General features: G+C 41.7%; 1 protein-coding gene across 1 annotated transcript in view; it reads right to left on the bottom strand.

Annotated features, from left to right (window-relative positions):
• DYRK4 (dual specificity tyrosine phosphorylation regulated kinase 4) overlaps positions 1 to 24,345 on the bottom strand; it is a 52,363-nt gene that overhangs the window by 12,074 nt on the left and 15,944 nt on the right. Inside the window, exons 3-11 of the mRNA XM_030322411.2 lie at positions 16,245 to 16,325; positions 15,403 to 15,519; positions 14,531 to 14,669; positions 13,310 to 13,470; positions 9,738 to 9,874; positions 9,262 to 9,402; positions 7,267 to 7,405; positions 4,561 to 4,642; positions 1,909 to 2,081 (exon numbers count right to left, since the gene is read on the bottom strand). Coding sequence (XP_030178271.2) covers positions 1,909 to 2,081; positions 4,561 to 4,642; positions 7,267 to 7,405; positions 9,262 to 9,402; positions 9,738 to 9,874; positions 13,310 to 13,470; positions 14,531 to 14,669; positions 15,403 to 15,519; positions 16,245 to 16,325 — 1,170 coding nt within the window. The remainder of the gene's footprint in view (positions 1 to 1,908; positions 2,082 to 4,560; positions 4,643 to 7,266; positions 7,406 to 9,261; positions 9,403 to 9,737; positions 9,875 to 13,309; positions 13,471 to 14,530; positions 14,670 to 15,402; positions 15,520 to 16,244; positions 16,326 to 24,345) is intronic.

Below are 24,345 nucleotides of genomic sequence, written 5' to 3'. Positions count from 1 at the left end.
GGAGAATAAATATTGTTAAAATGTCCATACTACCCAAAGCAATGTACAGAATGTAATTCCTATCAAAACATCAACAGCATTTTTCACAGAATTAGAACAAATAATCCTAAAATTTGTATGGAACTCACAGAAGACCCTGAATAGCCAAAGCAATCTTGAAAAAGCAGAATGAACCTGGAGGTATCACAATCCCAGATTTCAAGATATACTACAAAACTGTAGTAATCAAAACAGTATGGTACAGGCACAAACATAGACACATGGATCAATAGAACCAAATAGAAAGCCCAGAGGTAAATCCATAACTATATGATCAATTAGTCTTTGAGAAAGTAGGAAAGAATATGTAATGAGAAAAAGTCATTTCAACAAATGGAATCGGGAAAACTGGACAGCAACATACAAAAGAATGAGACTGGACCACTTTCTTACACCATACACAAAAATAAACTCAAAATGGATAAAAGACCTAAATGGGAGACCTATAACCATAAAAATCCTAGAAGAGAGCACAGGAAATAATTTCTCTGACATCAGCTATAGCAACATTTTTCTAGATATGTCTCCTGAGGCAAGGGAAACAAAAGCAAAAATAAAATATTGGGACTACAACAACTAAAAAATAATGTACTGAATGGGAAAAGATATTTGCAAATGACATATCTGATAAAGAGTATCCAAAAATATATAAAAAATTTTTACAACTCAACCCCCAAAAACCAAATAATCCAATTAAAAATGGGCAGAAGACATGAACAGACATTTCAACAAAGAAGACCTATAGGTGGCCAACAGACACATGAAAAGATGCTCAACATCACTTATCATCAAGGAAATGCAAATCAAAACCACAATGAGATATCACCCATACCTGTTAGAATGGCTAAAATGAAAAACTCAAGGAACAATAGGTGTGGACAAGGATGTTGAGAAAAAGGAACCACCATGCCCTATTGGTGGGAATGTAAGCTGGTGGAGCCACTGTGGAAAACAGTTTGAAGATTCCCCAAAACATTAACAATAGAATTACCACAGACCCAGTATTTCCACTACTGGGTACTTACCCAAAGAATACAAAGATACTAATTCAAAGGGATACATGCACCCCTTTGATGATTATTGCAGCATTATTTACAACAGCCAAATTATGGAAGCAGCCCAAGTGTCCATCAATAGATGAATGGATAAAGATGTGAGATATATACATATATGTGTGTGTGTGTGTGTGTGTGTGTGTGTAATGGAATATTATTCAGCCATAAAAAGAATGAAATCTTGACATTTGCAACAACATAGATGGAGCTAGAGAGTATAATGCTAAGTGAAATAAATCAGAGAAAGACAAATACCATATGATTTCACTTATTTTTGGAATTTAAAAATCAAAACAAATTAACAAAGAAAGTAGAGACAAAACAAAAACAAAAAACAAAAACAGACTCTTAACTATAGAGGATAAATTGATGGCTACCAGAGGGGAGGTGGGAAGGGGAATGGATGAAATAGGTGAAGGGGATTAAGAATACACTTAACATGGTGAACACTGAGAAATATGTTGAATCACTACATTGTATACCTGTAACTAATATAGCGCTGTATGTTAATTATACTGGAATTAAAAAAATTGTTAATGATAAATAAATAAATAAATAAATAAATAAATAAATAAAGTGTCACTATTCACAATATGCTGGAAATTTCATCCTCTGCAACTATTTAAATTTATGATAAAAATGCTAGGTGTCAACTCAAAAATGTACAGAGGGGCACGTAATTCCAAAACTATTTTAGAGAACATCCAACAGCAATAGGAAGTATTCAGGCCACTGCCCTACAGCGAGTCTGATGCAGCCCCATGTTTCAGAGTGTAAGCTGACCACCCTGTGGGACCTCAGTCCTCCTCCTCACCTCCATGATGCAGGCTAGCTGCTCTACTTCATTCTCCCCAGGAAACAGAGGGTAGCCTGTGTACAACTCAGCCATGATGCAGCCCAGGCTCCACATATCAATGGCCATGTTGTAGGGATGGCCTAGAATCACTTCTGGGGATCTGTAGAACCGGCTTTGGATATAGGTATATACTGTGAGGAAAGAAAGAGAGCCATCATGTAAAATCCTCCTCTCCAAAACACGCTCCTCCAGGGCACCTTCTCATGTGAGGGCCCAGGATAACTAACACTCCCTACCACTTTTCACTCTCTCAGCTTGGCAGGGAGATGGAAGTACAGCCAACCAGCACATCTGAGTCACACTGCATATTTAATCTCATCTCTCAAAATAAATAAATAAACTTAAAATTAATATAAAGCTAAATTTTCAACTATCATGTGAATTTGGGGGTAGAAACTTTCTTTTTTTTATTTTTAAAAAATATTTATTTTTGAGACGGAGAGAGACAGAGCATGAGCGGAGGAGGGGAGAGAGAGAGAGAGGGAGACACAGAATCGGAAGCAGGCTCCAGGCTCTGAGTTGACAGCACAGAGCCCGACGTGGGGCTCAAACCCATGAACTGTGAGATCATGACCTGAGCTGAAGTTGGACACCCAACCGACTGAGCCACCCAGGTGCCCCTGGGGTAGAAACTTTCTGAAAGTATTGTGATTTGGCAAGGGAAGAGGCATATTAAAATGGAAAAAGAAATACAAAATGCAGACTCTTCTAATGTGTATTGAATATATTATGTGCATTGCATAAAGTATAGAAGGAAGACCCCAAGAAAATCTGAGCAAATGAAGCCAGCAGAAGAAGACAGTACTGTGGGGAGCCTAGATTTTACAGTGGTAGGAGAAATGGGACATTATAGTGATTTCCACATGCTGTTATAGGGGCGGGACAGGGATTCTGCAGTCACTTCTCTGTTGTTTGCAATGGTTAGAGAAAACAGGTAATAATTTTGTGATTTAAAATACAATAAAGATAGGGGTGCCTGGGTGGCTCAGTTGGTTAAGCATCCAACTCTTGGTTTCAGCTCAGGTCATGATCTCATAGTTCGTGGGTTTGAGCCCCACATCAGGCTCTGTGCTGACAGTGCAGAGCCTGCTTGGGATTCTCTGTCTCCCTTTCTCTGTGCCCCTCCATTTGTGCTCTCTCTCTCTCTCTCTCTCTCAAAAATAAGTAAATAGCCATTAAAAAATAAATACATAATAAAAATGACTTTTATACTCTGCCTGCTTCCAAAATGGATTTGATGTACTTTGCAATCAAAGTACATATACGCACAGCATAGTTCTTTAAAAATTGATTTAATGAACAGTTATATAATCCTTAACATGTGCCAGGCACTATTCCAAGTGCTTTGTACAGAGAACCCTTTCAGTCTTTACAACAACCCTATGAAGCAGGTACTATTATTGTTCCCATCTAAAAATGAGAAAACTGAGGCATACAAAGATTCAAGAAATAATTAGAGTCAGTAAGCTGTAAGTGGCAGAGCTGGGATTTGAGCTCAGGATGTTTGAGTCTATACTGGCTAAAATAAAGATAAAAGGAAGTCAGAAAATATGTAAAGGGGAAATGACTATCTGAAATAAGGATAGGATCATTATAAATTCCATTTGGAGCATCCTGGCAGCCAAGACAAGAGGTTGCATGCTTTTGTAGCTGAGAAGAGTAAGTAGATGAGTGCTTTGTGGGAGGCATATTGTTTTCTAGCTGGAATTTCTTTGGGGTTCCATACATAAATTGTAAAGAACGTGTGTCTTCAAAAGTGTGCTCCAAAATATTTGGAAACAGCCATCTTTCAGGGGTTTTTTTCAGCCTCTGATGAAGAGGGTCCTCTGATATCCCCTGCCACCATGAAAGCTGGTCCCAAAGTCCCTCTTTGGTGGGCCCTTAACCCAGTCTGTACATATTTGTGATCACTGCACCTATCATATTACCTGTATCTTTGTTTCTTCCGCTGAACTGTAAGCAAGCAGAGCACAGAACATGTTGGGCTTATTTTGTTGTTCCTGTGCCCAGAACAGTAACAGACACATAGAAGATACTCTAAGTGTTTGTTAAATGGTACATGTTCTTGCCATCAAATTTGATAAAAGTCAAAAGAAGAGACACTTAAATCAAGTTCAGTGAAGTTTATGCAAATGTGCTCCAGGGATGCTTTCTGGATTCTAACCTGGAAAAAATATAGTCTACAGAGCCTAGGGCAGTGAATCCCAAACCTCAGAATGGCTGTGTACTCTAAAATCAGACCCCTGGGTGTTCCACCAGAAATTTAGGTTCGGTGCATCTGGGGTGAGGCCCTGGGAGCTGTAATTTTTTAGAGGCCTCAAGTGATTCAGATATACATCTTGTTAGTTTGGGGACCCAAAGCACTAGGATAATTCCAGATTCACAGAATCTGAGTGCTGCAAAGGACCCTTACGGTATTTGAGTCCGATCTTCTCATTTTGTAGATCAGGAAACTTAGAGAAGTGAAGCACCTTGTCCAAAATCATTCTTGCAATTGTTGTGACAGAGCCCAGGCTACAACCCAGGTGACCTCGCATGGGAAGTACTGTTTCAGTAAGGGAAAGAACTCACATTAGAAAAGTTCAGACAAAGGGGCCAGAATGGGCTTACCTTTCTGGTGTTCATAACAACTTGATCCAAAGTCAATGACCTTAACAGAGACTTGGCCCTTTTGGTATAACACTATATTCTCCTAGAGAGAACAAGAAAGACATAGTTAGGTTTTAAAAACGTCGCTCTACACACTCTGTTTACCTGAATGCCTGCCATCTTCTGGGACCCAGTTCAAAATGTGACCACCTCCAAGTGGGCCTCCTCCCATGCCTTCTCCAAACACCATGTTCTCCCCATTCCTCTGACTTCCTATTCAATTTGTGGTCTGCACCTCTTGTTTGGACTCAGTATTTGCTGCTTTGAAGTATTTCTTTTGCATAGATTTTGTCTCTTTCTGCATATAGAATGTGTAATTCCTGAACACTGTGGTTTATTTTTCTCTCCTTGGCACCTGGTTCTATCCCTTGCTTGCATAAGGTCTTAGAAATATCACTGACAATTTAATGTTTCCATTAAATGCTCCACCAACATACTGATATGTCAGTAATGGACAAAAAAAAAGGGCAATAATTTAATTCGAGTTGTGATTCTTTTGCTAACTTCGGGGGCAATGTGAAACCAACATCCCAGGAGAGTCATGGTTAAGCAAGCAGAGCTCATGGACTCTTAGAACATGAGGGTGTACTACCTAAAGGCTAGAAGATTAAAGTCCCAGTCATGGCTTCATGGATCTCAATATCAGATGGATTGACGATTATGAATATCAGATGAATTGCTTGCTTACTGAGTTCCTTAACTTTATTGCTATGGCATAGCAGGCTTGGTCTAAAGCCTCTGGCACCACAAATTAAGAAAGTACAAACTTAGTCCATAATATCTTTTCTAGACAATATCTATATAACTTGAAGAATTCAATCAGCAAGTGTTTAAGAAGCAGACATTTCCAGTGTGTCTGCATCCCAATGGAAAGTCTCCTTAACTAAATGGGGCAGGCCTTCCTACCATATTGACAGAAACAGCTCTATAGAAGGGATGGATGCATCACAGGTCATTGAAACTAACCTTTGAGTACATAAGAATTAACTCCCTGATTCTTGATCTACACACATCAAGCACTCTCCTGGTTACATGTGTACTTTTCTACTGGGCACATATATTCTAAGTTACTATTTCTCAAGTAAACCTATTATGTCATGTCAATTTCCTTAGTAAGAGTCAGTACCCTAAGCCCAAAGACCATGGATGTTGTAACCCTTTGAAGCTGCAAAGCTTGAATATGGAGAATAAATCAATGTATCACTATCCTGTGAGACTCCACCAGTAAACCCTGAAAGAACAACCCTATCTTGTCAATATTTAATTTTAAAAATATCTCACATTTACCTGATGAGTTTCTCCAAAGAGTTAAAGATAGAACTGCTTTATGATCCACTAATTGCACTACTGTGTATTTACCCCCAAAATACAAAAATACTAATTCAAAGGGATACATGCACCCCTATGTTTATAGCAGCATCATTCACAACAGTCAAATTATGGAAGCTGAGTGGATAAAGAAGATGTGTATATATAAGCAATACAATATTATTCAGCTATAATAAGGAATGAAATCTTGCCATTTGCAACAACATAGATGGAACTAGAAAGTAAAATGCTAAGTGAAATAAGTCAGTTAGAGAAAGACATATATCATATGTTTTCACTCATGTGGAATTTACAAAACAAAACCAATGAGCAAAAGGAAAGGAGAGAGAGAGAGAGAGAGAGAGAGAGAGAGAGAGAGAGAGAGAGAGAAACCAAGAAACAGGCTGTTAACTATAGAGAACATACTGAAGGTTACCAGAGAGGAGGTGGAGGGGGATGGGTGAAATAGGGGATGGGGATTAAAGAGCACAATTATCATGATAAGCACTGAGTAATATATAGAATTGTTGAATCAATACATTGTATATTTGAAACTAATATACCACTGTATGTTAACTATACTGGAATTAAAATTAAAAACTCAAAAATTTTGGGGGTGGGTGAGGAGAAGGGAATGAGGAAAAGTTAAGGGATATTTAAATATTTGTGAGGGTCATGCTGTTTCTGGAACCAGTTCCTGACCCCACATTTTCACACTCTTATACCTTTCCCCTAGCTACCTGTACTCCTCCAGTTTGCAATCATTAATTCTTCTAACAAGCATTAATTTGTTGCCTACCATTATTATTGTCAGGTACCATGTCAGAGCCTGGGAATAAAATGGTGAGAAGACATGGTCCCTGACCTTGGGGGAGCTTGCAGTCAGTGGAAGATAAACCATTCCTACATAGCAACCAGTGCAATAGTAGAGCTAAGTACAGAATACCAGCAGGACCTGTGAGAAGGGCACATCCTTTTGGAACGGAGGAAGTGGTCAGAGATTTGCTGTACCCTTAAGACCACTTCAGAGTAGAAGGGACAGAGTCAGGATTTAGTACAGCAGTGCTCCATCTCTCTGCATAAAACATCTCTGTACACCCTTAAGCCTTTCATAGGAAAGCCCTCAGACCTTCCTGTTCCTTCCTGTCTCGGTGATGCCACATCTCTCTGCATTGCCTTGATACCTGTCCCTTAATCTTTACTGCATCATTCTTGGTTTACATAACGTATAAACATAACTGCTTGGCTTCCACCCTGAAACCTTGGCCAAACAGCTTCCCAGTTTCCACTGGAGAATAGAACAGGGAAGTTTCTGAGGGTGGGAAACAGCTCCCTCGACAGGACAGAGCTTGTACTCACAGGCTTGAGATCACAGTGAATGATTTTCTCTACATAAAGCATTTGCAAACACTTCAAAACAGAGAGGGTGAAGCGCCGAACTATTGACAGACTGAAGCCTTGAAAGCTATTATTCTTCATCAGCTCATACAAGTTGATTCTGGAAAAGAGAGAGAGTGATGTGTATGTATCAGTGCAAAAGGTATAATACTTACTTTGAACCCGCAAACCATCCCATATCACTTGATTTCCCTCTGGTAGTAGGCAAGTCTCAGACCAGGAGGCAAGACTTTTGTGTCGTATAACTTCAATTTTCCCTTTGATTCATGGTGGATCCAATGTGAAGCCCAACTGTGCTGGCCTCTCTGATGTCCCCTTGTTTCTTATGTGGCAAGGTCATTACACCACTTTGTTACACATGTGGGTGTTAAAAGGTTGGACCAAACTTCTGAAATATTCATAGCTTCTTAGGCCCTTGGAAGGGATCTAGAAAGTCCAACACCCAACAAAGTGGCCACTCCTGCCCCAAATTGACAAGGCTATCTAAAGACATCAGGTTCCTGACAAGTAAGGGAAAAAGAGAGTGGGCAGATGGGGGCTGAGGCAAAATGGAGAAGCCCGACCCTATCTAAAGTGAGCCTGGCTGCTTGGTCCCATCTGACAGGGTTTACTCTTACTAGATTACCCTAAAGTTTTTAGACAGGCAGAAGCCTGCACTACTGTATGGAAGTCTGCTCTATTATATGAAATATGCTGACTTACAAATGTTGGAAACAAATGCAAAGCATTTTAACAAGAAAAGCGTATCCACGGGCTGCTAGTTTGTGACTCTGCAAACCTCAGTGATTTGGGGAGAGGTGGGAAAGAAAGGGCATGATCCAGAAACAACTCTGCATCAACTTCTTCCTAGTTTCCAATCTTCCGTTCCTAAGCCTTCTCTAACACTGGCAGTATTTAGGAAGCTGTTCATTCTTGAGGGGTACAGAGAAGATGTGAAGCTCCAGCCTCATCCTGACTGGCTGTGTGACCCTGGGAAACTCCCAGCCCCTTTGGTCTTTGGATTCTCCCTCTGCACACCTGCCCCTCCCGACCTCTCAGGGCTCTTTTAAGAACAATGGCATCTAACTGTGTACTGGGCCTTTCTAGGCAGCCTGGCTTGTCCATTTTGACGCATGGAAGATAACTCATCTCTGCCTACTGGAAAGCAGAGCACATTCTGCACTCATCAGAGATAGTGAGAAGGGTGTCATCCTTCCTTCTGACTCAAATTTAGCTGGTTCCCAGAATTTCACTGACAGCAATGGTGTACTGGGAGCCCCAGGCTACCAGCTCAGTGAATCCCATAACACTGGGCCTCTGAGAGCCTACCCCAATTATCCCCCTTTGCTAAATGCACTCTGGGTTTCTGGTTTTGTTCAGATTGTGAAATACGGTCTTCTCAGAGAGAAAAGTAATCAAACTAGCATGCCCTTCCAATTAGCACACCCTTCCAGTTCCAATATTCAGCAAGGTGATGCCAGTCTATTTCAGTCAGGTTCTGTTCCCTGCCCCAAAATACCTGCTCGTATCCTTATTTTCTCAAAATCATAGTTCTTTCCCTATGCTGAGAAGCTAGCTGCCTGTCCCCTTGGTTTCCAACTACTGCACCACAGGATTATAAAGCCAGTGAGTGGAGACATGGATGAGGACAGTCCCTTTCAACATATCTAAGTTTCAGTCTTGAGGGCAGAGACCTTGTATTGGTTATGTCACCCAGTTTGTCACCCAGAGCTTGTGCAGCACAGCCAGGGTATGCTGGCAGTTGACAGGCATGGCTGAGGGATAGGGTGAGATGGGTAGCTTTAGGTCCAGCTCTTTGCTCCTTAGCTTTCTAGATAACTGAGTGGCCATTGTGTCCACTCTAGTCATTAAATATTCACACCCAGAAAAATCTAGTGTTCTGACCTCAAAGTTTTTCTTCTGTCAATTTAAGCAACTTTTCAAAAGAAAATGAATTAAAGAGGAAAAGCAGCTGACCCCAAGAGTTCAAAGGTGATGCAGAGATGATTGCGAAAATAGAAAAAGTCTTTCATGTGCACCACATTGTAGGTGTTGTCTTTGTCCTTCCTTCTGAGAGCCTCCAGGATCTTCAGCTCCACCAGTGCCTGGTGGTGAAATCTGAAGGGGTCAGGGAGTGGCAGGGAGGGCAGACAATGGGGACAGAGGACACAGTGTTATGTCATGCTGCAGCAGTAAGCCCCTTTCCCGAGCCTCTCCCCATCTCCCCAGCAAGACTGTCCAGAGGGGCAGAAAGCACTAAAAGCTCCACACTCTTGCCCCCTCTTTGCCCCATTGTGGAATCAGATAGGTAGAGAGAGAAAGAGGAAAAAGATGAGGAAGATCAGAAGAAAAGGCAGAGTCAGGAAGGGTTGGCATTATGAAGGGGCCAGAGTCATGCAGGCAACCCCCCCCACCCCCGCCCACCATGGTCTATGCCATCTGCCAAGCCACACCTCTTCTTGTTCCTGATGATTTTCAAGGCCACCAACTCATTATTTTTGTGATCCAAGCACTTGGCCACCTGTCCAAAGGACCCTTTCCCGATCATCTCCAAAACCTCATAGCGGTAGGCAATGTGGTCATGCAGGACCTGCAGAAGCCAGGCCAGAGTGAGGAACAGAGCCATAAACTCTGGGACTTCCCTCACACTGGGGCCCCTGAGTCAGCTAAGGGCTGACTCCTAGAGGGAACTTTCTGAACTGCCAGGCATTGGTGCAACTCCCACCCTCCTCTCATTGCTGCTGCAGTGGTTAGGTTGTTGCCTAGATCCCAGGCTCCACATGTGGTGCCAGGAAAATCCCACAGGTTCTATCTGTCATACAGTGCAAAGAACATTGGATGGTCTTCAGAAAACGTGGGTTCTAGTCCCAGTCCTGCTACCACCTCTAGTTTTCCACATGTGTGGAAACCTATAAAGCAAGAGGATTAAACAAAGTGGCTCTAAGGTTGCTTCCAGTTTAGACATTTCCTGATTCTTGAATGCAGTTGAGCAGCAGCTTCAGTGTGGAGGAAGTTCTCTTTCTTTCCCCTGATGTGTCTCCACCAATCAGAGAAGGCTTCGTGTCTGCTCTGCCTCCTTCTGGTCAGATCTGGTTCTCCTCTTGACTCATCCAGATTTAATTCTAACTTGGAGTTAGCAGTACAGAACTAGACTCTTTCTCAACTAAGAGGAGGAGCATTTTCCAAGACCCAGAATCACCCATGTCCCTTCATGGGCTGCAAACTAGAGAACAGGTATTTATTCACAGCAACAGGAAACCTTCAATTAAAAAGACTTTATCTGTGTGTCTTCAGACAAGTCACTTACTCACTCTGAGCTGAGTGCCCTCATCTGTAACTGAAGGTTCTGGATAAGAACCTCTAAGGCTCACTCTGGAAAATAGTATGGAGGTTCTTCAAAAAATTAAAAATAGGACTACCCAATGACCCAGCAATTGCACTACTAGGTATTTATCCAAGGGATACAGGTGTGCTGTTTTGAAGGGGCACATGCATCCCAATGTTTATAGCAGTGCTATTGACAATAGGCATGTATGGAAAAAGCCTAAATGTCCATCAACAGATGAATGGATAAAGAAGATGTGGTACACACACACATACACACACACACACACACACACACACACACACACACACACTGGAGTATTTCTTGGCAATCAAAAAAGAATGAAATCTTGCCATTTGCAACTACATGGATGGAACTAGAGGGTATTATGTTAAGTGAAATTAGTCAGAAAAGGACAAATATCGTATGTCTTCACTCATATGAGGAATTTAAGATACAAAATAGATGAACATAAGGGAAGGGAAGCAAAAACAATATAAAAACAGAGAGGTGGACAAAACATAAGAGACTCTTAAATATAGAGAACAAACAGAGGGCTGTTGGAGGGGTTGTGGGAGGGGGAATGGCTAAATGGGTAAGGGGCATTAAGGAATCTACTCCTGAAATCATTGTTGCACTATATGCTAACTAACTTGGATGTAAATTTAAAAATTTATTTATTTATTTATTTATTTATTTATTTATTTATTTATTTATAAAAAAGAACTTCTAAGGCTCTGAGAATCCCTGATTCCTAGTTTTACATTCATGAATTTGGGAGAGGTGAAAGACAAATGTTTGTGTACAAGTTCTCAGGATGTGCTTGTGATTCTGTGGTGGTGATTTGTTCATACAGCAGGAATCAAGATCATGAATACGAACAGGTACAACTTTACTAATATGTGGAAGTGGACTACTCCACCTATAAAGGTCTGTCATAAAAATGTACAGGGAAAGGGAAAGGGACAGGTTCTGCACATGCTGGTGTAAAGGTATTTGGTATATATTTTATACAGGCCACCGGTTTGGATATATCATAATTATTTGTCTACATGTCAACTTTGACAATGATTGTCATTACTTGAGGCCAAGGATCAAGTTGTACTCATTTTTATTGTTCCCTTCATATTTCCAGAGTCTAGCAGATGCCCCAGCATGGTAGTTTTCTCTCTCAATAAATAGGTATTAAATTAACACTTGCTGACAGAATAGAAATGAGAATGCAGTGGGCTGCTTGTTTGGGAATTTGGCTCAGTGAATTGTCTATTTGTATGTGCAGAATGTAATGAAGATGGAGATTTTGAGTGTACAGTGAGCATATGTTATCCCCCTTCCTGCCTCCACCAGTAACATAGCTGCCTAAGATTTAAGACTGAGGAACTGAGTTTCAGTGAATTAACTTAAAGGTAGTGCTGGCATTGCTGGGGAATTTCCCAGAGATTCTATGCCCGGGTAGGAGGGTGGGCAGGGAAGGGGTTGAGGATATCTGGATGAATTGGAGGTAAGGTTTACATTGGTGATTCTTGACCAAGGATCCATTATTAACCCATCCCTCTTTGAAACTTTGTGTATGTTCAGGGTGCCTCTTCTGGGATGAGGACTGATAGCTTTTGTCAGACTCCTAAAGAGATCCTTTGCCTAAAAATGTTGAGAACCAGGGCACTAGATAGAGGATGTGTGCTAGAAACTCTAAATCCATCCTTCTCAGAGTGTGGCCCAAGAACCAGCAGCATGGACATCACCTGGCAGATTTTGAGAAAGGCAAAATCTCAGGTCCCATCCCACACCTGCTGGATAAGAGCCTACATTTTTAACAAGATCCCTAGGTAATTTGTGTACATAGTAAAGTTTGAGAAACACAGCTCTAAATACTCTTAAGAAGTATGTCTCTTCTATGAAGCCTCACAGACCAATCTTGTCTCCTTTAAATGTAAATGAGTTGTGAGAAAATGACCAGAGAAGGAAATTCCCAGCAGCCCAAAAACCTAATGGACTAAGTATCACACACATCTGGACATCTTTGGAAGTGGACATTTCTTTCCAAAGCAAAAGAGACACTTTTCACCGCCCAGATTTCACCTTCAGGCTGGTAAGAGGCACTGTCCTGAGGAATTCTCAGATACAATCAGAAAAGGAGGAGAGATTCATCTTTGCTAGGATCCATCTTTGGAAAACTGAAGAAAGTTGAGCATTAGGGACCAGGGGCTACAGTGACAAGAACTTTTTTTTTTTTTTTTTTTTGGTTGTGAGTAAATGGCAATTAAAATAAAATTGAAAGAGGTCCATGTGTGGACTTGTATGGAAGACCCAAAAAAGAGAATGCTGGGAAGAATGCATCTTATTCCATGGAGTCTGGCCTTTCCAATGGGTCCAGGTTTGTGCACAAGAAGAGCTTGTGGGAATTTGCCAAGGATGCAAATCTGTTACCCCAAATACTCTTGGAGAAATCAGTATTGTTAGCAGAGTAGTTGTTATATTAATTGCATGTTTTCCCATTTTTAAACATGGCATGTTCCCATTTCCCATTTTTAAACATGGCATTTCTTTGGTTTAGAACCTACTAGAATCCTTCAGGATGCCTAGTCCAAGGTATATTGGCACCAAATGCTATAAAATACCCCACACTTTTTTCCTTTCCAGATTACCTCTTGTCCCCAAGCCCTAGGCCCCTGGAGGTACCATGATCTACTCCCCTGTCACCTTCATATAGGAGCCATGTTCATCATCAAAACTCGTTTTGCTGAACTCAGGAGTCACGTGGAGCTTCTTTGCTTCCAGCCCCAGGAACCACAGCTCCGTGTAGCCCAGGATCTCACTTTGTTCATAAGAAGACAGCTGGTTCTTAAAAAACTTTAGGGCCTCTGTGTGAAAGACACTATCATTGTCAGTTGAGGCAACAAGGGGATTTTCCCAGAGGGCTGATGATGGCACCCCTTCCAGCTCATGAGTCAGTCACTCTTTTCCTCAACTAGATGGCTTACTAAGGATCATGTGTCTTTAATCTCACAGGATAAAAATGTAAAGGATAAATGCTAAGGTGTCATATTCATTTCAACAAATCAGGAGGGAAACACAAGGGAAGGGAAAGGGAGAATTTAGACCTCAAAAAGCTATGAGTTGCAGCAGCATGGTAAAAATTCCAGACATAAACCTAGTGTCAATAATAGTATGTAGTTATGGCAGCATTTTCCAAGTTAATATGGTTTGGGGCTACACAAATGGTTTATCCTGGGAGAGTTTGCAAACTATAATGACTTCAAGGACCCGACAGGTAGTTTAAATGCAACTTTAAAGGGGCCCAGGAGATATTCCCACTCAAATCTGCAGCTAAGCCAATGAGTACCTCCAACTACAAGGAAGGAATGTGTGTTCACTCTTCTCTAACCCTCACTGATTGCCAGACCCCACCAGGTGTTTGGTGTTTGGTCTGAGGGCAGGTGGGGTAGGAGAGGGAACTGCTGGAAGGAAAAAAGACATGAGAGAGAAAACCTGTGTGAAGGGCAGTCATGTGAAAGCTGAAAATGGCATATTCTTAGCTCAGAAGACAGAACCATGACCTAAGAGCACTAGGAGCAGATATCAGCTCTGTAAAGGCAGAACTAGCTCATAACTGAAGTGATGTGCGCATGGATGGTTCCCGAGATTGTTTAAGAAGAAGGACAATAATTTCAAAGCTGCAAGTAAAGAGCTCTAAGCATTGGATAGTGTCGGCATAGTGGATATTGGTTCTCCTCCTTTGAATTCTAATAGAGGATGAATCTCTGAACCTTGTGAGAAGTCAGGCTTCTGGCCAAAAACTGATGTGTGATTTTTCTGCCCCAACACCTGGAAGCTTAGCCCTCCCCACCCAGTTCATCTTGTGACACCTTGGCGATCTAGAACCAGCCCCCACTATACTCTGCTACCACTCCAGAGACATACCTGCTGCTGTCAGAGGCACCTTGTGCTTTCTTGGTGGTTTCTCCTCTGGCTTGGGATCTTGGGTTTTAATGCTTGAATGGAAAGGCATTTCTGAAGTCTTGAGCTCAGAATCTGACATCTGATTGTGAGTCTGATTCTCCTGTCCAGACAAAGAGACTTGAAATAAAGGACTGCTTAGACTTCTCCTGGGTGTCATAAACCATTTATCAGACCAAAGACACCCACATCCAGCCAGACTCTTCTCCTTCCTTCCCATGGAGAAAATGGTAATTATGAGACATTAGGTTTTCTCAATCTTCCTCTCAAAGGAATCAATCTCATGATTCTCTGTGAGGCCCATGCACATTACCATGTGTAGTTGACTACCCCAGTGACATCTTACTGCAGGAAGAAATGGAATAGTTTTTGTTTGTTTGTTTGTTTGTTTTACTGCTGCTCTGGAAAAGGCCAGTTCCTAACTAGATAAAGTGACTTGACCAAGGGCACAAACACATGAACTTATGTGTCTATAATACCTCTTTAACTTGGCACTTTCTCACATCTCATTTGGCCCTTACATAAAAAAAGGGGACACTGGAGGAAAACAATTATTCTGTATTCTTCTACCATTTGTACATCAGACATTTCATTCTTCCTTTTCACAAAGAATCCTCATGACAATCCTACAGAGAGCCCATTTTGATTAAAGAAGGTCAGTGATTTATTCGATAAGGTTTGCATTCATTGTAAAGGGTGAGAACAGGACTAGAGCCCAAATATTCAGGTGCCATTGTGCTTTCCCCACCATCCTAGGCCTTCATAAACTTGGTTGTAGACTGAAGTCACATCTTTAACCTGCCTGCTCAGGGCCAGGTCCATTGCCCTGTACTTACCTGATACAGCAAGGGTGGCTTTAGTAAGATTTTGTTGCTGATGTGTGGGAGGTTAACCATGTTCTTCTTCCCCTTGGTATCCACAAAAGGGAGTGAAGTAATGCTGGTGTTTGTATTCTATATAAGAAGGAAGTGGATAAGGTACAGACGCCTCAGGCAAGAAATCTATGTCTTCAGGGAGTCATTTCTCCCAGGTTTCCCACCAGAGCAAGAATGAGCCTAAACCAAATACAGGCCTAAATCTATTTTCAAAGCTCTTGTAGAGAAAAGTAGAGTGGAAAAGCATATGGGCTGTGGGTTTGAATCCCTTCTCCATCACGGACAGCTGTAGACCTTGAATGGGTGACACAACTCTTCCTTTAAGTTTTAGTTATCTCATCACTACCATGGGGACAAAAATAGGATCTACCTCATAAGGGTTTTGTGAGGTAAATGAGGCAACTCATGTAGAGTATTCCATAAGTGTTAGCCATTATTATCATCATTTCAATATCTTACCACCATAATATGGGGCAGTTCTTCCTGCTATATAATTTACATCTTCCTTGGTACAATATAAGCTCCCACCTCCTCTGCATTATTGATTTGACCTCACTTGGACCCCTGCCCCCATGCATTGACTGACTGATTTATTGATTATGAGAGGTAGTCTATCTATCTATCTAGTGAATAGCAACATTTAAAACTGTGGAGATGAGGCAATGGTGATGTGGATAGAGCATATGCATCATATTATGCTGAGGTGACCAAAAATGCCTCTGAAAAGCTACCCTGTAGCTGGGAAGCTATCCTACCTATCCTCATCCTTCCCTAGAGAAAACACACTAAGTATCACTTCCTACCTTAGGCAAGAGTCGAGTCATTCTGAGGTTCTTGATCTTGGGAGGTGGCTTCTGGACTTGAACCAAAGGCTTACACTCAACCTAGATCAAGTACAACAGTATTGGAATAGTGCTTAGCATGCTATTACCGCAAGCTGTTGAGACATATGTTTTGCTTCATTATCACAATCAAGATACACTTGAAGCAGCTCTCCTGACCCCAAAGCTAGGAAGAGCTAAGAGAGGCTCAAGAAGCACTGAATGAATGTACGAATGAATGCATATAGAAACAAGTGTTCTTTCTCACAGTGCTTATCCTGGATTGAATTTTACTATGGTTTTCATACTTTTTAAAAAAAAATCCATAGAAGCCTTTCTTCAAATAAAATCTTAATTAGGCACCCTGGACAGGGGAAGAAGTAAAAGCTGAGCTGTTCTTTCTACAGAGAAGGAAATGCCCATAGTCTTGCCAAAGGACTCTTTATGCCCTCAGAGTGGCTCTGAAGGTGCCCTAGTGGAACCCACTAGAATACAGAAGACAAGCCTGAACACCAGTGATTGATCAGAAGAGACTTCACATCTAGAAAGGGGTCTGGAGGAAAAAGACCAAAACAGCAGAGCTGTGTCCCCCAAAGGGTGGCAAGCACACAAGGAAAGTGTGTGACATAATTGTATACAATACAAGATAACAGTTATCTAATGGTTATGCATTTATTTTAGTATCCACGTAAAAACTATAGCACATTAAACCTGTAATTTTGTAGTTGTTACTATGTAAAATGATATTAAACTTTAAGGCAAAGAAAAAAACAAAAACAAAGTGTGAGTGTTATGGAGATATGGCAAAAACCATGAAGGTGGCACTGAAATGACTAAAGTTTGGCAAAAACAGGCTACAGTTTGAATCTAGGTTCTGCTCTTTGAAGCAGAACTCATGGGTTCCCTCCTTCCAGCCCTCTCTTAGGGAACTTAATGACACTTACCCAAAGCTGAGACAAGCTGGTGCCAGATCCACTTCTATAAAATTTGGTATACTGGCCACATTGAAATAGGAACTGGGTATAGTACTTTAATATCATCCAGCATAGCTAAGCACTCTACAGAGCTATAATGAAGGGAACCATTTAGAATAGTACATCTTGACCTCCTAGAATAGGGACATGCTCTGAGGGAGAATGGGCTGCATAGAGCATGTCTCATAGCCTTACACCAAACTAATTTGATTCGTTAACATATACTAATGCAGGATTTGATTGTCTATTGAAAAGGCAATGATGCTATCTGAGAAAATACTGCAGTCACAAATCTCAGAGTCCCAACTTCTCATCAAATAAGTTTGTGGGACTAAAACTTATAACAATCACCAACAATGACAAGCTAGCATTGAGAACAAGTTGGGGAGACTGGACAGAAAAAAATATATTAACAAAACACAACTGAATACCAAACAAAGGGCATGAAGATTGAGTGTCAACAAAGAAGGAAGAGATCACTGTAAATAAAGTCTTCCCAGGTGGATGTGAGGAGGCTTTGTGGAAAGGGTGTCGCTTGGCCTGGGCTTTAACTGGGAGGAAGGGTAGAGAGCATGTTCATTAGGTGAGACAATATCTGGGAATGCTCTGAGGGTTTCCACTGCTCATGCTGGGTAAGCTGGAGCAGAGGGTACACTGGATTGTGGAAGGCACTGAATGCTAAGGTAAGATATGTGATCTTTATCTAATGGGCAATAGTGAATCACTGACAGTTTGTAAGGCTGGGAGTTACATATGCAGAGCAGTATTTCAGAAAGACCCTTCTAGCAGCAATGTGGCATAAAATAACGATTAGACAAACTCTGAAATCAGACCTTAGTTTTAAATCCCAGCTCCACTACTGATTAGTTGTTTAACCTGGGGCAAGTTATTAACCTTTTTTTCATGTAATATGGAGATAATAACAGTACCATCTTCCTAGGGTTGTTGTAAGTATCAAATAAGTTCATATGCATAAAGTGCTTAAACCAGTGCCTTGTATAAGCCAAGGGTAAGTGTGTGCTAGACTTCATTCTCCTCTTTTGTAAAATGAAGAGTGATTTTGGTTATTTCTCATGAAACAAGAAAATCATGGACTTAGAAATGATGGAGAATGAGCAAGATGATGCTGAACTTAAAATGGTTAAAGGAATTGAAGATGTTTAACATGAGAGAAGATAAAATAAAATATCTGGGAGGTTAACAATTCTGATACTGCCATCATATACACTGGAATCAGATGACTAAATAAATGGACTACAGATGACAGGAACCAGGTTTCCCAATGTTGGACTGGAATTTATAGATAATCAACATCAACATCAACATTATCACTATGTGATAATAGATTAGAGTTGGAGACATAAGTAGGAACTCATGTTTAACTCAATGTACATACAAATGGTTACACATAGTTATATTTATAAATATGTGTATATGCAAGGGTTAATACATGTGCGTGTGTGTGCGTGTGTGCGCACACACACACACGCACACACATTTCTTTGTTTTATTAGCTTGAGAGGTCCTAAAAGAAATAACACCCCAGTAGAAACAAGGGAACCTAACACTCACAGCTTCGTTTTTAATACCATTCTCCAGTAAAAGGAACCAAGCTCCTTAGAGAAATGATTGGTTCTAGGACTGAAAAAATGTACAAGATGAGCCTGGAGTATCTTCTAGTGACATAAAGTAAGGAAGGAGTAAAAAAACACAAAAACAATAACAAAACAAAACAAAAAAACACATTGATGAGAGTGTGTCAAAGGGGCATAGAAACCAGCTGAAAAAGTTCCCAACGGCCAAAGCTGGAACAATTGTAGCAACAATAGAGTGTTGGTTTGTAACACAAACTTTAAAGCAAATATCTATGAATCCATACAGATATAAATGAATGATTTAATAAAGAAATTGGCAGAAGAAAAGAAACAAATCTTCCATGCAGAAGAGTACCTAATATATTATACAGATACTCCACCACAGAGGGTGGGAGCACAACTCCCCACTCCTTAAGCTGTGCATAGTGGCTGGTTTCCCAAAAGTATAACAAGGAAAGAAGAGAACAAAAGCAACTTTACAGGAGAAACCAGACAAACACTACCTCAGCCAGGTAATCTAGTCAACATCAGCAACCATGATGCATGTAGATAGTAGGTGTCATTGATATAATTTGATGAAATGGCATTTTGCTTTAGTGGTCTTCTTCCCAAAGCCTACAACCCCAATCACATCATGAGAAAAACAGACAAATTCTGATAGAAAGGCAACCCACAATATACGTGGTCAGTATTTCTCAAAACTGGCAAGGTCATTGAAAACAACCAAAGTCTGAGAAACTATCACAGCCAAGAGGAGCTTAAGGGGACATGACAGTGAAATGTAATGTGACATCCTGCATAGGAACATGGAGTGGATAAAGGACATTAAGTGACAATTAAGGGAATCTGCCTAAAGTGTGGAGTTTAGTTAAAAATGTATCGCTATCTGGGGCGCCTGGGTGGCTCAGTCGGTTGGGCGTCCGACTTCGGCTCAGGTCACGATCTCACGGTCCGTGAGTTCGAGCCCCACGTCGGGCTCTGGGCTGATGGCTCAGAGCCTGGAGCCTGCTTCTGATTCTGTGTCTCCCTCTCTCTCTGCCCCTCCCCCGTTCATGCTCTGTCTCTCTCTGTCTCAAAAATAAATAAACGTTAAAAAAAATTTTTTTTTAAAATGTATCACTGTCAGTTCATTATTGTAACTAAAATACCACACAAATACAAGATTTTTAATAGTAGGGGAAACTGGGTGTGAGGTATGGAGTGGTATAAGGGAACTCTGTAGTAGCTTCTCTGCTTTTCTGCAAGTCTAAAACTGATCTTAAATAAGTATATTAATAAAACAAACAAAACCCCTGAGGGGAGGGGTGATATCAGAAGGGCTATTGCTTATGACTCAGTATGAACTTGCTCTACGTGATCTGAAGGATGGAATGAGGTCAAAGTGTGGGATTTATAGAGAGGTAGTTTCGAGTTCAATAAAAAGAAGGATTTTCTAGAGCTTAAATGGAACGGGAGTTCTTATGAGGTAGTGAGTTCTCCATCACTGGAAATGCCAAGTCCACCTAATGAGCACCTGTGAGAAATGTGCATGGACTCGATGAGTGGGCAAGATGTAACCTCCAAAGTCCGATCTGTCTCAAGACTCATTCAAGTGACCCCTAGGAGTGCATCTTGAGTGCACCCGTCATCCTCTCATGGAACCAACGTTGAGGACCATCGTATAGAACAATGTTTCCCAACTTTGTCATACCACACCACACATAAAAAATTATATTTGTGTGACACTCTGGGGCAAAAAGAGGGGGCAGCTCATAGACAGACGCTACCAACACAGGGTTCCAGCTGCCTCAGGCTCATCTGCCCTGAGGGCTGCTGATCTCTACAACTGTGCACACCTCTACCAGTGTGTCCCACAAGTTTACAAACTTTCTGCTTGTTTGTCTCCAGCAGCTTCCTCGAGAGACACACGATGGCCCATAACAACATTTCATTCTATCGTGGTATCCCCAGGAGGCAGGAAGAAGAGGGTGTGATCTCCCATATTCACAGTGGCAAAGCAGAATTTTTCCTTTAAGACCATGAGCTTTGTGGCACTGTTCTATGATCCCTGACTAACCTCTGAGCCAATGTAACAGGAATCTCTAACAGTCATGAGATCTATCTCCAAATTTAGCGTTCTCAGTGTAAAAAATGTTTTATTCACAGGGTACATAGCATAGGCAGTGACTCCTATGCTGTCTAAAACTTGGGCACTGGCCCAAAGCTAGAGAAGCCTCTGGAGGAGCCAGGAGATAAAAAGATATCTGAGGATGCCACCAGGGCCCTTTCTCGGCTTCTTGTTATGAGCATCACTGTTTTTGGAGGCCTTCTCAACTGCCAGGATTGAACTATGAAGCTCCTCTATTTTCCAAATTTCTTATACAAACATGCACTGCTTTTATAATTTAAAAATACCGTTATTTAAAAACAATATTATAACAAAGAACTCTAAATGGTTCATTGCAACACTAGCAGGGAAAGGCAGTGACAATAGCAGGGGGCACTCTTTCCATGAGAGCCTGAAACAGAATCAGACTTGAGAAGACACTGTCAAGAAACCTGGACTCAGAGCCTCAGAGCATGGACACTGCACTGTACAGATCGAAAGAAGGGAGGGGAACCCCCATGTTCACAAGTGGGCTCAAGTTGCTAGGAGACCCCTGTGTTCACAAGTGGGCTCAGGTTGCTAAGATTCCCCCACGTCTAGGCCCATATTCAAATCTTGGGATTCTCCTGGGGTCTCCAGCTAGTTTTGCTGTCACTGGGTGATGATCCAGAGGGTCTAGGCACTGCCCCAACATGCATGGTGAGAAGGCTGGTCGATCAGAAGCCTGGAGTCTCAAATCCTGACCCTGGGCCCCTCCTCTACCTCTCTTGTGTCTCTGTCTTCTGAGCTAGAGACTCTTAGGTTCTCACACTTCTTATGTTTTCTCAGCAAAAGAAAAAGGCAAATTCTATCTCACTAGTTTGCAAAAGCCACCTCACCTTCCTCAAATAAAAGCTGAGTTTGGCTTAAAAGCTAATTCGAGGAAGGTGGGAAAGCTGAAACCCAGCTGAAAGCTCCACCCCCCACCCACATCCCCAACATTCAGGCAAAAGAGGTAACAGGTGCTAAAACATTCCAGTTGCTTATTCCTGTGACTTGCTCTCAAGGATTCTTCCAGGAACACCTAGGTCCTGCCTCCCAGGCCAGGAGGATATACAGAATCACAGAGTGGGATGGACTTTACTGATGCATTCATTTTTAACATATTTACTGAGCGTATCTATGTGTCAGGCAGTGTGCTAAGCACAGATCACACAGTCCAGACGTTTCAAATTTACTGACAAGCTCTTAAAATGTAGAATCTCCATCCTGACCCCAGACTCCTTAGTGGTGGGGCCTAGAAACCTGTATTTTTTAAAAAAGTTTCCCAAGTGAGTAATGTGCAGCCAGAACGGGAGCCGCAATCTAATGCCACCCCCTCCTTGGGAATTCATCTCTTCCTGCCCTGAAGTTGGCTTTCTTTTATGTCCTTGATGTTTATGTTTCCTTCCTTATTTTTTGTGAATTCTTATCTCCCCTCAGCAAGAGTGTACGGCAACAAACATGAGGCCCCTCAAGAGTTTTGCCTCTGGATGGTTCATGTAGGGGGTCCCCACAGTGCCTAGCCATGTGTTAACATCCATGGCACCATAGTCACAAGAGCCTGGACTGAGCTGAGACCACCTGCAGAGACAATCTTGCATTTGCTGGGTGTCTGGGATGGGGGCAGGGCATGTCATTTTCCTTGCTGGTACAGTGGGATTAGCTATAGCCTGCTTCTAATGAAGGCTGCCTCTTCGTATGTTGTCACAGGGGCGTGTCTTTGTTATAAATCTGGATTATTCAACACAAGCTGACTGCAGTAAGCACAACCTCCCACTTGCAGGACTGAATGAAAATATTTTCAGAAACTTGCAAATTATCATTTATGATTTCCTACCATGGGTGGCATAATTGTGTGAGAATGGAGATATCCCTCCAAGACTCTGCCCACCATATCCCTAGTTTAGGCACCTGTTGTAATGGTCTCCTAAGCACTACCCTGCCCCTTCCCCAATCCATCCTCTACTGCCTAAGACCTCATAAATTAAACATGAACCTCTGATCTTGTTGCTGCACTCCTTAAACCTCCCCAATGACTTCCCAGGGCATGGATGTCCTGGCATAGAAACCTTCCCAGCTTCATCCCTTGTCATGGCCTTGGCCCTGACCTTTTGGCTCCAGAAATAATGAATGCCTTGCAGTTCTCAAACACCTTGTTGGTTCACATCTCAGCACTTCTGCTCCTGCTGTTTCTGCTTGGAATATTGTCTCATTGCCCAGTTGTCACCTTCCTCCGTTCCAAGTCCTTGTCATTGAACTTTGTCATTGTCCTTGAACTTCCAAGTTCAAGTCCCAGCCAAAGTGCCACATTCTCCATGAAGCTTCCATAGCCACTGCATGTGTAACTTTCCCACTACCCCATGCTTCATACTTGCTCTGACCACAGCACCTGCAAAGGTTTGTTACACAAGGTTGTCTTACATCTGCCTTCCTCTGCCAGACTATGAGACCCTTTAATAAAAAATCTGAGTCTTATTTCAGAATCCCAAGCCTAACATGGTATCTCACACATAGTAGTCACTTAAATATTTGCTAAAGGAAGGAAGGGAAGGAGAAGGGGCAGACTGAAGGAGCAGGAAATCCCTAGTACTTGTTCTCAAAGACTTGAGCTGACTCTCAGTCACCTGGGATGATGAGGGAGAATAAGGCGAGCTGAGGGCAAAGTACAGGCTAACAGCACCCTTCCACACCCAGGTGGGATATTATGTGATATTCCTCAAACACCCATGGCTTCCCAAGAATAGGGGAAAGGAAGTAAATGGTTGACTGACAGAGATCACAGTCATGCAGGATGGGAGTCTCCTTTGTTTACAGATAACTCAGTAAACTGCAAGAAAAAGGCAATTTTATCCATAGCCTAATATCCAGAAACCTATAGACTCTGTTTCCTGGAGCCCTAATATCACCCTCATCAAGAGGTAAGGGGGGGTTAAGTGCTTGCCATAGTGATATGGGAAACAAAGACAAATGAAAAATTAAATTTCCTTACTGCCTACAGCCCATGGACAAGTTCTTGAAACAAGCAGAGTGACCTTCCTCTAGGAGCTCAGCTGACTCGATGATGATGCTTTGCTAGGGGCAAAAGGGAACCTTGGCTTAATATTATCCTGACACCCCACCCCCTCAGGATCCTGTAAATCTACTTTAACATATACAAATTCCTTTGGAAACTTCTTTTATCTCAACTCCCCCAAGATTTATTGACAATCATACCCCAAGCTTATAGCCCCCTGATATACATCTGAAGGATCCCATGATGGAGGTTTTACTAAACAGTAATAAATCATGTCTTTCTAACAACAGCTAGCCCCTCAAGGTCCTAGAAACCTTGCTTCCAAAATTCCTTAAATAATTATGCTGTCCCTAACTCCCTCCCAACCTGAAGGTATATAATCACTCTTCACAAC

The sequence above is a fragment of the Lynx canadensis genome, chromosome B4 (assembly GCF_007474595.2).
Source record: "Lynx canadensis isolate LIC74 chromosome B4, mLynCan4.pri.v2, whole genome shotgun sequence".
Lineage (NCBI taxonomy): Eukaryota > Metazoa > Chordata > Mammalia > Carnivora > Felidae > Lynx > Lynx canadensis.
Note: the sequence above shows the minus strand (reverse complement) of the source record. Positions and strands in the feature narration are given on the sequence as shown.